The sequence below is a fragment of the Larimichthys crocea genome, chromosome XIII, assembly GCF_000972845.2.
Source record: "Larimichthys crocea isolate SSNF chromosome XIII, L_crocea_2.0, whole genome shotgun sequence".
NCBI classification, from domain to species: domain Eukaryota; kingdom Metazoa; phylum Chordata; class Actinopteri; family Sciaenidae; genus Larimichthys; species Larimichthys crocea.
The window spans coordinates 23,274,767-23,286,051 of record NC_040023.1 but is presented as its reverse complement, the minus strand read 5'-3'; the positions used below and the strand labels follow the sequence as shown (position 1 = coordinate 23,286,051).

At 36.9% G+C, this 11,285-nt stretch overlaps 3 protein-coding genes across 3 annotated transcripts; 1 reads left to right on the top strand and 2 right to left on the bottom strand.

Moving 5' to 3' along the window:
* The first annotated feature begins 510 nt into the window (after positions 1-510).
* On the top strand, positions 511-3,167 carry cmtm8b (CKLF-like MARVEL transmembrane domain containing 8b). Its single transcript, XM_027286010.1, has 4 exons — positions 511-690; positions 1,957-2,130; positions 2,233-2,352; positions 3,056-3,167. The coding sequence occupies exons 1-4, from the start codon at positions 562-564 to the stop codon at positions 3,140-3,142; spliced, it is 510 nt and encodes a 169-aa protein (XP_027141811.1). The 5' UTR covers positions 511-561; the 3' UTR covers positions 3,143-3,167.
* A 91-nt stretch (positions 3,168-3,258) lies between these two features.
* Positions 3,259-6,051, bottom strand: LOC113747203 (zymogen granule membrane protein 16-like). The gene is made up of 6 exons (XM_027286009.1): positions 5,866-6,051; positions 5,530-5,611; positions 5,251-5,377; positions 4,687-4,786; positions 3,981-4,070; positions 3,259-3,897 (listed from the first exon to the last, which is right to left on the bottom strand). The coding sequence occupies exons 2-6, from the start codon at positions 5,579-5,581 to the stop codon at positions 3,754-3,756; spliced, it is 513 nt and encodes a 170-aa protein (XP_027141810.1). The 5' UTR covers positions 5,582-5,611; positions 5,866-6,051; the 3' UTR covers positions 3,259-3,753.
* Positions 6,052-8,658: 2,607 nt separating this feature from the next.
* On the bottom strand, positions 8,659-11,251 carry LOC104938015 (zymogen granule membrane protein 16). Its single transcript, XM_027286007.1, has 6 exons — positions 10,751-11,251; positions 10,430-10,511; positions 10,138-10,264; positions 9,703-9,802; positions 9,340-9,429; positions 8,659-9,253 (listed from the first exon to the last, which is right to left on the bottom strand). Exons 2-6 carry the CDS (start codon positions 10,479-10,481, stop codon positions 9,110-9,112), a joined length of 513 nt encoding a protein of 170 aa, XP_027141808.1. The 5' UTR covers positions 10,482-10,511; positions 10,751-11,251; the 3' UTR covers positions 8,659-9,109.
* Positions 11,252-11,285: the final 34 nt, after the last annotated feature.

The following is an 11,285-nucleotide window of genomic DNA, read 5'->3' as shown; positions in this document are numbered from 1 at the left end:
TAAATAGCTCATTACAGTGGATTACTTTTTTCTGAATATCTGCAAATTGATTTTTACAGTATTGCTGAAAACAATGACAGCCTGGAATGTAGCATATCAACTTAAATAATCAGTAATTGTAGTTAAGGGCCTATAACATGTAAAACTATAAGTAGCGCTGCTTTGGTTCCTTGCACAGACTCCACCTCTTACTCTTGCCTATCAGCATCATTTATCATCACTGGCAGAACTGTCCTAATCAGTGCTGTGAATATTGTCACTTCTGCACCAATTCAAACATGCAATGTAGCATCATGGCTCCTACATGGCCTTTATTCCTTGACCACACATTTAAAGATAAAAAATGTTTTACTTAGTGTAAAATTATTTGAATACCTATCTGTCAGTGATTTTTCAGTAAAAGTGAAAGAGGCAGGAAGCAACTCAATTATTTCATTATTTATTCAGTATTTATCAGTCTAAAAAGGGGTGTCCTTGGCAGAGGCCGGGACAGGAACACAACTTCCTCTGCAACAGCGACAAACTGTCTCAAAGCACACGGACTGTCTGCGTCAGTGCACCATGGAGAGAAACGCTGTACCGGCCCGCAGGAGTCCCTCAGTACCAGAATGCAACATCTCCACCTCCACGATGGCCTTCGACCAGCACTTCACCACAACTGCCAAAGGGATACTCCTCCTGGCTGAGATAGTAAGTGTGAATGTGGATTTTAAGACCTTCAGCATTTGAAGACTATCATTAGAAAATCCTCAGTGGTTCTGAAAGGTCATCATCACAACCAAATTGATGACAAAGAGATACTTCTTAGTGGTTATACATTTAATATCTGGTGATAATTTTAATGTTTATGAGACTTTAAAAGAGAAAATACACACACACACACACACACCTAGAGACAACTTGATCTGGTTGTTTCTGGACACATATGAAAGCAGGTTGTGTGTTTGAACCAAAGGAGATTCATTAATTACTTTCTAGATCTGCATTTAATGAGAGTAAAAATAGCACAAAAAAAAACTTTATTGTATTATCTGCATTCTTTAGACTGCATATAATCGAGTTACAGAAAACTACGAACTATTTTACTATGAAAATAGGAAGTCTTTCTCCTTTCCCTGCCTCATTGTGTATCTTCCTTTCTAAATTAGCTGAGGGAAAAGGACAGGACAGTCTTTCTGTAAATACAGCCTGGCTGGCTGCCATGCAGAGGCCACAGTTGTAGTAATCTGATTGCAACAATTTTTAATCTAATTGCAAACACACTCTGAAGCTTTTTCTTGCAGTCCTCTAGTATAACTTGAAATTTAAAGATACATTAGATGATGATAAAACAATGGAAACTTTATCCTGAAAATGTAACTTTCCAACTTAAAACAACTTTTAGTGACAGCTCCATGAAGACATCTCAGTAATTCGACAGATTCCAATGCAAAATTGGACTTTAAAGAAACCAAACCTGTTTAAAGTCATGCTTCACGCCAGAAAATGGTTTCTTCCTGTGATATGAAACATCTAGGAGGAATTTTTTGTTGTAAAACAGGAAGGGTGGGTTTGGATGTTGGAAGGAAGAGATTTAGTTACTCACTGCAACACTTTGATTCAGTGTGTTGTGTGGGAATTTGGAAATTACTCTGCAAATGAATACCACAGTAGATGTTTTAGTTTTTAGTTTTTAGTTTTATTTATATGTTCTATGTCTCATATCTATGCCATTTTAAGATTGAAAACAAATAGGGTTTGTAGCTTTAGAAAATATTTTTTTCAGTCAGTGCAGACAGACATAATAATGTGCTTCAGTTGGTGGGAAAAAACCCTGTCATACCTCGTTTGTCTCTCCTCTCCTCTTGTTTTCAGTCTCATCTTTCATTTCTCTTTAGCTTTATTTCCTTTTTTCACTCTGAAGTAAATCAAAAAGGATTGCAAGGTCTTAAGTTCCTCTCCTCTCCTCTCCTCCAGGTGTGTGGCATGTTGGTGTGGATTCTTTTAGGGGGTACAGAGTATTTTCATCTGTCTGCTCTCTGCTGGGCAATGTTTGTTGCCGTCTTGTACTGGGTTCTGACCGTTTGCCTGTTTATAATTTACCTCACTGGAGTCCACAACAGGATACCACAGGTCCCCTGGACATTACTGGTAACACACACACATGCCCTACTCCTCTGAAAATAAAGAGTACGGTCTTACTGCTTTGTATTTTTGTGTGTAATTCACTGTTTGTGCTTTTGTCTCTTCTAGTCGCTGTGTTTGAACTGTAGTGCTACAGCTCTGTATCTGGTGGCAGCAGTAGTAGCTGCTCTCTCAGTCGACCAGGCCATCGTGGGGAGACACAACTACAACTGCTGGGCAGCATCCGCCGTAAGATGTTTTTGTCATTATCTGTGTTACATAAATAAAGATTGTATGGTCAGATTACACACAGAAAGACAAGAGCAGCTCAGTGGAAAAAAAACATCCACACGTGCAATTATGTAGGCTGTGATGTCAGATTTGTGTCTACTCCACTGTGCAAAAGCTGATACTGTCTTCATTCTGAGCTGTAGCCACCAGTGAAGACATCATGTTCACAGTATTGTATTGGGGAATAATGACCTGTGGAGTAGTTCATATTCTACAGCAATGCACAAATACGCATTGGTGGGTTGCAAAGCTAATTCTTATATTTTTATACTCAATAAGCTTTTTTAAAATGGTCAAAGCTGCGATGACATCACCCAAACACTACTTGTCATATCAATCCTCCTCATGACTTTGTGTATAAAGTTGGTGAAATAGCAATTTACAGTAAGTGATTTAGGAACATTTTGATTATTAAAAAAAATATATAATTATTGATTATAAATCATATGGGGGAACATTTGACAGCACAAGATGCTAGATGTGACAGTCTCAGGAACCTTCAGAGGTTATGCTCCAGCAACAGTAAAATAAAGAACGAGTAAAGAGTAAATGTAAGCGAGAGAGAGTAAATTATGCCTTTAAAAGTCACTTTTATGTTTTTTTATTGTTTATTTGTGTCTCTCTACTTTCTCATGTTTTCTTCACTTTTCACATTTTTCAGTTCTTTGCATTTCTCACCACACTGTGCTACGCAGGAAGCAGTTACGTGAGCTACCGTGCCTGGAAAAACACAGAAGATGGACAATAGAATAGACAAATGGTCTGAACTTGTCNATCTAATATCATATCACAACAAGGCCTCAGTCAAATAAAAAATATATATGAACACTGCAAAATGTTCTTTAAAAAGAACTTAGTTATATATATGAACACTGCAAAATGTTCTTTAAAAAGAACTTAGTTAAAATATTTAAATAAATGTCACACACATGAATAGTCATTTGTCTACATTTCTGCACCCAGAAACTTTTTATTTGATGTTGATTTTGTACATTTTGTCAATGGTGTGGAAAAACAGACACAATTGATAATAATGAGACACTTAACCAATGTCTAATTTATGAGACAGAAGAATACATTTTGTATAATTACCACAAGGTCATAAGGGGGAAAAAGACAAATCAAGAGTACTTTGCATGCAACAGAATTTAATAGAGCACAGATTGAACATTTCTCCAGCCAAAAAATATACAGGAATAAAAACCGTGCAGGCACTCATACGATCTCTTGTTGTCCTTGCATTTGTCAGAATATGATTTTGATTAAGTGTGATAAATCACTGCACTCACTGTTTCCTTCAATGCTTTCATTGAAGCCCCTTCATTTGATACATTACACTGATACATTTTCAGTCATTCTTTATTTGCTAGCTGTGGCATTGTTTGAATGCATGTAGACCGCCGCCCAGTGAGCTCCCAGTGCAGTGATCCCAGCACCATTAGTTCGGCCACTCAGCAGTCTGAGCTCTGCGTCCATGTGGATCGGGTAAAAGTTGAAGGATTTCTGTAATGCATTAACAGTTAATACATGACCATCAGTATTAGTACTGATAATTGTAACAAACAGAAAGGGTAAAAGGTAAAGACCTGTGTTGGCTGGCCGGCAACCAGAGAGCGCCCTCTGGAGGTCACAAATATCAGCTGATAGATGTAGTTGCTGTGGTATTTACCAGAAATCTGAAACAGCAAATAACAAATGTTTATTTTTTTAAACATTAATTTAAAAAAGATCCATTGAATAAATATTACATTTAGATGGTTTAAATTATTAAAGAAACAAATAGTGTCGAAATGTCAAAATGTTTTTACTATACACAAAAGTACAGTCATGGTTTTGTGTTTCGCATTCTCATTTTATGTTGAAAGGGTTTTATCCTACGATGTCTTGTGTATCTTTACTTCCTGTCTTTCTTGCTTTTTCCTCCAGTTTTATTATCTCTTATGTTTGCCAGTCCTAAATCTGTTCCTCAGTTCTTTTTTTTTTCCTTTGTACTTTTCCCTGTGTTTCTGCTCACGCCCCTAGTCTTGCTCACTTTTGGATTCATGTTTGTTTGGACTTCTTTTTTTTCTCAGATTCTTGGTTTGTTTTTGCCTGGACTCATCAGTTGTCTTTTTTTTTCTTCTTTTTTTTGTACTGTATGTCTTTACTTTGTTCACTTAACCTTTATGTCTGCATTAGGGGTCCACTTCCTGAACTCATCCTTGACAAGTACATAATTATGCAAATTATTACAAGTTCTGGCCAATATTAATATCAATAATAATAGTCATATTTAAGTTCATGAAATCTCACCTGAACAATGACCTCGTCATCAAACAGGTCGAGCTGATGCACAGCACCATAATAGCGACCAACCCTTGCAGTCCAACTGTTATTGTATTGTAATTGGATACTGCAACGACAGACACAAGAGATAGGAAACTTAAACACCAAACATGTGCAAGAAGACGTGAGAGCAGGGACTGAAAGAAAAATCATGAAAACATTAGGAACAAGCTTATAATGTGGCTGAATACTGTAATGAATCATGCAAGAAGAAACAACAATAGTACCACTTTAAATTTGTTAACAGACAAACAGTTTTCACCAAATCCACCAGATTGCATATTAGATCATATATCATATTATAGAATAATGTATATCAAATGTTTCAACCTGTATTTGAATCAAGAGTTACTAACTGAACAGATATCACCATTGTCAGTGTCTAAATGTACTGTAAGAATTTTAAAACCATCATCCCTTAAGGTAAAAAATAAATAAAAATACAGACGCCTCCTCACTTTCTTACACCCTCCCCCTAATAATTTCCATACAATCCCTAACACATATAGACAAGATAGATGAGAGACTGACCCAGTGATGTAAGAGCTAGGAACCTCCCAAAGCCTGATCGATGTGATCCTTCCCTGTCCGGCTATGGAGAAGGCACTGCCACTACCACCTCCAACAGCACGAGAGTAGGAGTAGTGCACCAAGGCAGCTAGAGAGTTAAAAAACAAAACAAAACATCAAAGACACGAAGAAACTACTGCTTCTTGACTTTACCATTTATGCACAATGATCTTATTAGAGGTGAGATGCTTGTGTGAAAAGTAGAAAACTGGTTAACAGATGGGTTTGACTAAGACTTACGTTTTGCCAGACAGCTGGCGCAGAGCACAGCAAAGAACAGCAAGAAGAACATTTTGGTTTGTGAAGACGTCCAGAAAAAACACTGGAATCAGATACCAATACATAACAAATCATCATCATCATCATCGTAAAATTATCAACAGCTCTTTGAATTTCCTTAGACAGGAAACTAGTGTGAGATTTGTTTTTGTTTTTTTAAGCAGAAACTCAACAATCTGACCTGAAGTCAGTGTAAGAAAAACAATTATTAGAAATGAAATAGGTCACAGTGAGATGCTATTAAAGTTGGTAAAAGAAGTTATGACCTACGTTGCAGATATAAATGTTCAAACTCACCTGCAGTCAGGATCTCTTGAAACCAGCTTGCGTCCTGAGCAGAGGATGAGCTGACTCTGTGACACTCACACTTATATAGCTATACGTCCTTTCTCACCACAAACACCAAAACATTCCTACATGACAGGTGAAAAGTAGCACACCTGTTTTTGTTTTGCTGACACATGAATGCTTCTGGAAATTCAACAAGAAAAAAAATATGAAGCATGTCACTAAGTTCAACAGCATATTTTGCATTACATTTACGGGAAAAGCAGCCATAGGCGATTCAAACCGGTTTGAAAACTCCATATCCGGAGAATCTGTGCATCATTTTTGAAGTATGTGGGTCTGACAGACTGAGCCAGGGTCAGGTTGAATATCAGTGTGAACAATGGTGAGATGTCAACCCAAGATGAGTTGGCGGACTTATAATCTTTCATATGATTTACACCCAAAAACACAGATCTACTTGTGAATTATTGATGGATAAACAAACCAAACATTTTTTGAAGCATGTCACTAAGTTCAGCAGCATATTTTGCATTACACTTACGGGAAAAGCAGCCATAGGCGATTCAAACCGGTTTGAAAACTCCATATCTGAAGAATCTGTGCCTCATTAATAACTGCACTGTCAAAATGAGTAGGGCTGTAACACTGAGACATTTCAGAGCTTTAGATCATGTCACATGATCTTCATTAGCAGTTCATTCCCGACCTTGAAAACAGCATGTACGAGAAGTTCTTAAACTGTCAACTCCATCAGATGAAGATGAAGATCATGTGATGCTCCGATGTTAAGAATGACCTGGGTCTGCCCATCAGGAAGTCAAAGGTTCCACACGCACGTTGAGGTTTTCAATCCCAGGTCCTTGAGCTTTTGTCGTCAGCCTGGTGGGAGACTATGATGTTAAATGATGAACTGTAGTCCATCAACAACAATCTTGGTGATGTGGGGGAAGTGTGCTATGGTGTGTCCTTTAGATTGGTTAGACTACAGCATGAGTGTCAATCAGCGATTGTCATTAAAGCAGGCAGGTCTTGATGGACTTGATGGAACGTTGGACTTTTTGAAGCATGCACGCTGACAGTAAAAGACTTGTTTACAAAAAAATGCGCCTGGAGGTGTCACACATGCCCTGAACACTGGACGTCCTTCTGTGACAAGTGAAACCAGCAAATGACATGAGAGGGAATTTCCACAGCAATGTTTCAACTGTGGAAATACAACAAACGTGACTTATAGCAAAAACTTTATAATGATACTCACAAATAAAGAGTATTTAATATACATTTGTAACATCATGGCTAATATTGTACTATAATTACATATTAAGTGGAAACCAAGATATATAATTAGTGGCAAAATTTCTCTGCGTTTTAGTGTCTACTGTGTCCACAAACACAAAATAAAAATCTCCAAACAAATAAAGTAATAATGAGTACAACTACAAATCCAAAGATTTTACACACAGTACTAAAGATAGCAGATGTGATATTCTCAATATCTTTTGGTCGTGTTATCCTTTAACATTATCCAGTAAAATATCAGGACATGACATTATGACATGAATTATGAATGTGTACCACTTGATTAATAAAAAAAACAAACTCTTGTGACATTTTCCAGTCATGTTAGTAGTTTTAGGCTATCATGTACTTTAAATGTACTTAGAACATTTTGTGTAAATGTGGACCCATGTTTCACTATTGTTTTGACTTGGAGTAGACTATGAGTAAATTATGTTTTTAAGATACTAAAAGTCACTTCTATATTTTCTCATTGTTTACTTGTCTCTCTATTTTCTCATGTTTTCTCATTTTTTCTTCACTTTTTACATTTTTCAGTTCTTTGCATTTCTCACCACACTGTGCTATGCAGGGAGCAGTAACGTGAGCTACCATGCCTGGAAAAACACAGAAGATGGACAATAGAATAGACAAATGGTCTGAACTTGTCTGATGGAGACCTAATTTCAAATCATGACAAGACTTGAGTCAAATTAAAATGTTTATATATAATGGCAGACGCGGAGGCAGAGTGTTATACGTTTGCTGTCAATAAGGTTTTTTGGACTCTGTAACTACACAGAAGTAACTTTGAGTTCCTTGAGAACAAATCAAATCAAATCAAATCAATTTTATTTGTATAGCCCAAAGTCACCCTCGGTTCGAGTGAGGAAAAACTTGCCCACAAAAACCCTTTAACAGGGAAAAAAGGTGGAAGAAAGGTCAGGAAGAGCCATAGAGGAGGGATCCCTCTCCCAGGATGGACAGACGTGCAATAGATGCCACGTGTACAGAACAAATCAACACAAACATATTGTACAATTACAATGAATGATAAAATGACAATGAATTACAATGAATGATAAAATGACCACAGTAGCAGATATGGTAGCAATAATGACAGTAATAATATGTGCACAAGTTAGTTAAAAAAAAAAAGTAGAATCTGACACTGATATTAACATTGAGCTCTTCAGTTTTTAGTCTGTCTGCTGTATGTTTGAGGTTGCATGTACTGTAGTGTCATGCACATTAAATAAACAGTCAGCTGTCTACAATTCTGCACCCAGAAACCTTTTTTATTTTATGTTCATTTTGTCCATTTTGTCCATGGTGTGTTAAAACACAACACATTTAATAATAAGACATTGAATGTATAATTTTTATGAGACAGAAGTCTGCCTTTTTGAATCCTTTGCCTTTAGTGTTTTATTTTACACACCACTAAGTTGTTTTTATTAATTTTGTATATTTAACACAAGGTCACAAGAGGGAAAAAAAGTCAAATAAAATAGTATTTTCCATTCACCATAATTTAATATAGCACAGAGTGAACATTTCTCCAGACAAATAATATACAGGAATAAAAATCATGCAGACACTCATACGATCTCTTGTTGTCCTTCCATTTTTCAAAATATGATTTTGATTAAGTGTGATAAATCACTGCTCTGTTTCCTTCAATGGTTTCATTGAAGCCCCTTCATTTGATGCATGAAACCCTGTTGGTTAGTCTCTGTGTTACACTCAGTTTCTGACCTTGTGCGGTGCAGTTAATCTTTAGCAGTCACTCTTCATTTTACATTTCATTGTTAATAAATCATTGTTCACAATGTTCAAGAGGTACAGATACAAAAAGTGGTACAATATCACTGAGTGCTCATAATACATGATGCACTAGTCGAGCTGACTGAATAACTTCTTAATGAAAACAAAGAGATTCATCATTTACAGTTGATCATTAACCAGCTGTTCAGTTGTTCATGGTGCTGTTGCATTCATGCATGTAGACCGCCCCCCAGTGAGCTGCCAGTGCAGTGATCCCAGCACTATTAACTCGGCCACTGAGCATTCTGAGCTCTGCGTCCACGTGGATCGGGTAAAAGTTGAAGGAATCCTGTAATAGAGCATCAACAGTTAATACATGACCATCAGTATGAGTACTGATAACTGTAACAAACAGAAAGGGTAAAAGGTAAAGACCCGTATTGGCTGGCCGACAATCAGAGAGCGCCCTCTGGAGGTCAAAAATATCAGCTGATAGATGTAGTTGCTGTAGTATTTACCAGAAATCTGGAACGGCAAATGACAAATGTTTATATCATGATTTTAAAATAAATCTATTNCAAATGACAAATGTTTATATCATGATTTTAAAATATATCTATTAAATAAATATTACATTTAGATGGTTTAAACGGTTAAAGTATTAAATGGCACTGTATCGTCAAAATGTTTCAGTTATAGAGAAAAAATATTTTTAAAACAAAGGTTTTTTTTTTCTGAGTGTTCAGATTTCCTAAGGAACAATACCAATTTATTAATTTATAATTATTAAAATCTCACCTGAACAATGACCTCTCCATCAAACAAGTTCAGCTCATGTGTACCACCATAGTAACGACCAGCCCTTGGAGTCCAAATGTTTTCGTAGCGCAGCTGGATACTGCAAGGAGACACAAGAGAGAGGAAACTCTTAAACACCAAAAATGACATGTACAAGAAGCTGCAAGGGCAGGAAATGGAAGAAAAATTAATTATTGGAGCATTAAGGACAGCTGAACGTATTAGATAATATACCTGACATAGGATAATGTAATTTCAAAAGTGTTCCAGCCACCCTGTATTTGAACCAGGAGCTACTACTACTACTACAAGCTACTGCTCGTCCTTTCAGGTAGAACAAAAAATAAATAAATACATACGCTTTTTGGCTCTCTCCTCACTAATAACTTTCATACAGTCCATTACACATATAGACAAGAAGAATGAGAGACTGACCCAGTGATGTAAGCGTTAGGAACCTCCCAAAGCCTGATCGATGTGATCCTTCCCTTCCCGTTTAACGAGAAGGCATTGCCACTACCACCTCCAACAGCATTGGAGTAGGAGTAGTGCACCAAGGCAGCTAGAGAGTTAAAAAAAGAAAAAGAAAAAAAGAAAAATGTGAAGGACAAGAAGAAAATACTGCTTCTTGACTCAACTTGAGTTAACCATTTACATACAAAGATCTTATTAGAGTTGAGATGTTTGTATAAAAAGTAGAAAATTGGTCTTGATTTGGACTTCTTACGTTTTGCCAGACAGCTGGCGCAGAGCACAGCAAAGAACAGCAAGGAAAACATTCTGGTTTGTGAAGACGTCCAGAAAAAACACTGGAATCAGACACATAAATTACACGTCATCATCGTCATCCTCATCATAATCATCTAATAAGGAACAGCTCCTAGAATTTCCTTAGACATGGAACCAATTTGAAACTCAACAATCTGACCTGAAGTCAGTGTAAATAACAAAAACAATTATTAGAAATGAAATAGGTCACAGTGAGATGCTATTAAAGTTGGTAAAAGAAGTTATGACCCACGTTGCAGATATAAATGTTCAAACTCACCTGCAGTCAGGATCTCTTGAAACCAGCTTGCGTCCTGAGCAGAGGATGAGCTGACTCTGTGACACTCACACTTATATAGCTATACGTCCTTTCTCACCACAAACACCAAAACATTCCTACATGACAGGTGAAAAGTAGCACACCTGTTTTTGTTTTGCTGACACATGAATGCTTCTGGAAATTCAACAAGAAAAAAAATATGAAGCATGTCACTAAGTTCAGCAGCATATTTTGCATTACACTTACAGGAAAAGCAGCCATAGGCGATTCAAACCGGTTTGAAAACTCCATATCCGGAGAATCTGTGCCTCATTTTTGAAGTATGTGGGTCTGACAGACTGAGCCAGGGTCAGGTTGAATATCACTGTGAACAATGGTGAGATGTCAACCCAGGATGAGTTGGCGGACTTATAATCTTTCATATGATTTACACCCAAAAACACAGATCTACTTGTGAATTATTGATGGATAAACAAACCAAACATTTTTTGAAGCATGTCACTAAGTTCAGCAGCATATTTTGCATTACACTTAC

What these genes read in the sequence shown, in the direction of transcription:
- LOC104938015 (XM_027286007.1), bottom strand. Translation starts at nt 10,481, where the DNA reads ATGTTTTCCTTGCTGTTCTTTGCTGTGCTCTGCGCCAGCTGTCTGGCA. An exon ending in CCTAACGCTTACATCACTGG is followed by an intron (nt 9,803 to 10,137) that starts GTCAGTCTCTCA and finishes GTCTCCTTGCAG; the next exon opens with TATCCAGCTGCGCTACGAAA. An exon ending in TTGTCGGCCAGCCAATACGG is followed by an intron (nt 9,254 to 9,339) that starts GTCTTTACCTTT and finishes GCTCTATTACAG; the next exon opens with GATTCCTTCAACTTTTACCC.
- LOC113747203 (XM_027286009.1), bottom strand. Translation starts at nt 5,581, where the DNA reads ATGTTCTTCTTGCTGTTCTTTGCTGTGCTCTGCGCCAGCTGTCTGGCA. An exon ending in CCTAGCTCTTACATCACTGG is followed by an intron (nt 4,787 to 5,250) that starts GTCAGTCTCTCA and finishes CTGTCGTTGCAG; the next exon opens with TATCCAATTACAATACAATA. An exon ending in ATGACGAGGTCATTGTTCAG is followed by an intron (nt 4,071 to 4,686) that starts GTGAGATTTCAT and finishes TTGCTGTTTCAG; the next exon opens with ATTTCTGGTAAATACCACAG.
- cmtm8b (XM_027286010.1), top strand. Translation starts at nt 562, where the DNA reads ATGGAGAGAAACGCTGTACCGGCCCGCAGGAGTCCCTCAGTACCAGAA. An exon ending in TACTCCTCCTGGCTGAGATA is followed by an intron (nt 691 to 1,956) that starts GTAAGTGTGAAT and finishes CCTCTCCTCCAG; the next exon opens with GTGTGTGGCATGTTGGTGTG. An exon ending in ACTGCTGGGCAGCATCCGCC is followed by an intron (nt 2,353 to 3,055) that starts GTAAGATGTTTT and finishes CACATTTTTCAG; the next exon opens with TTCTTTGCATTTCTCACCAC.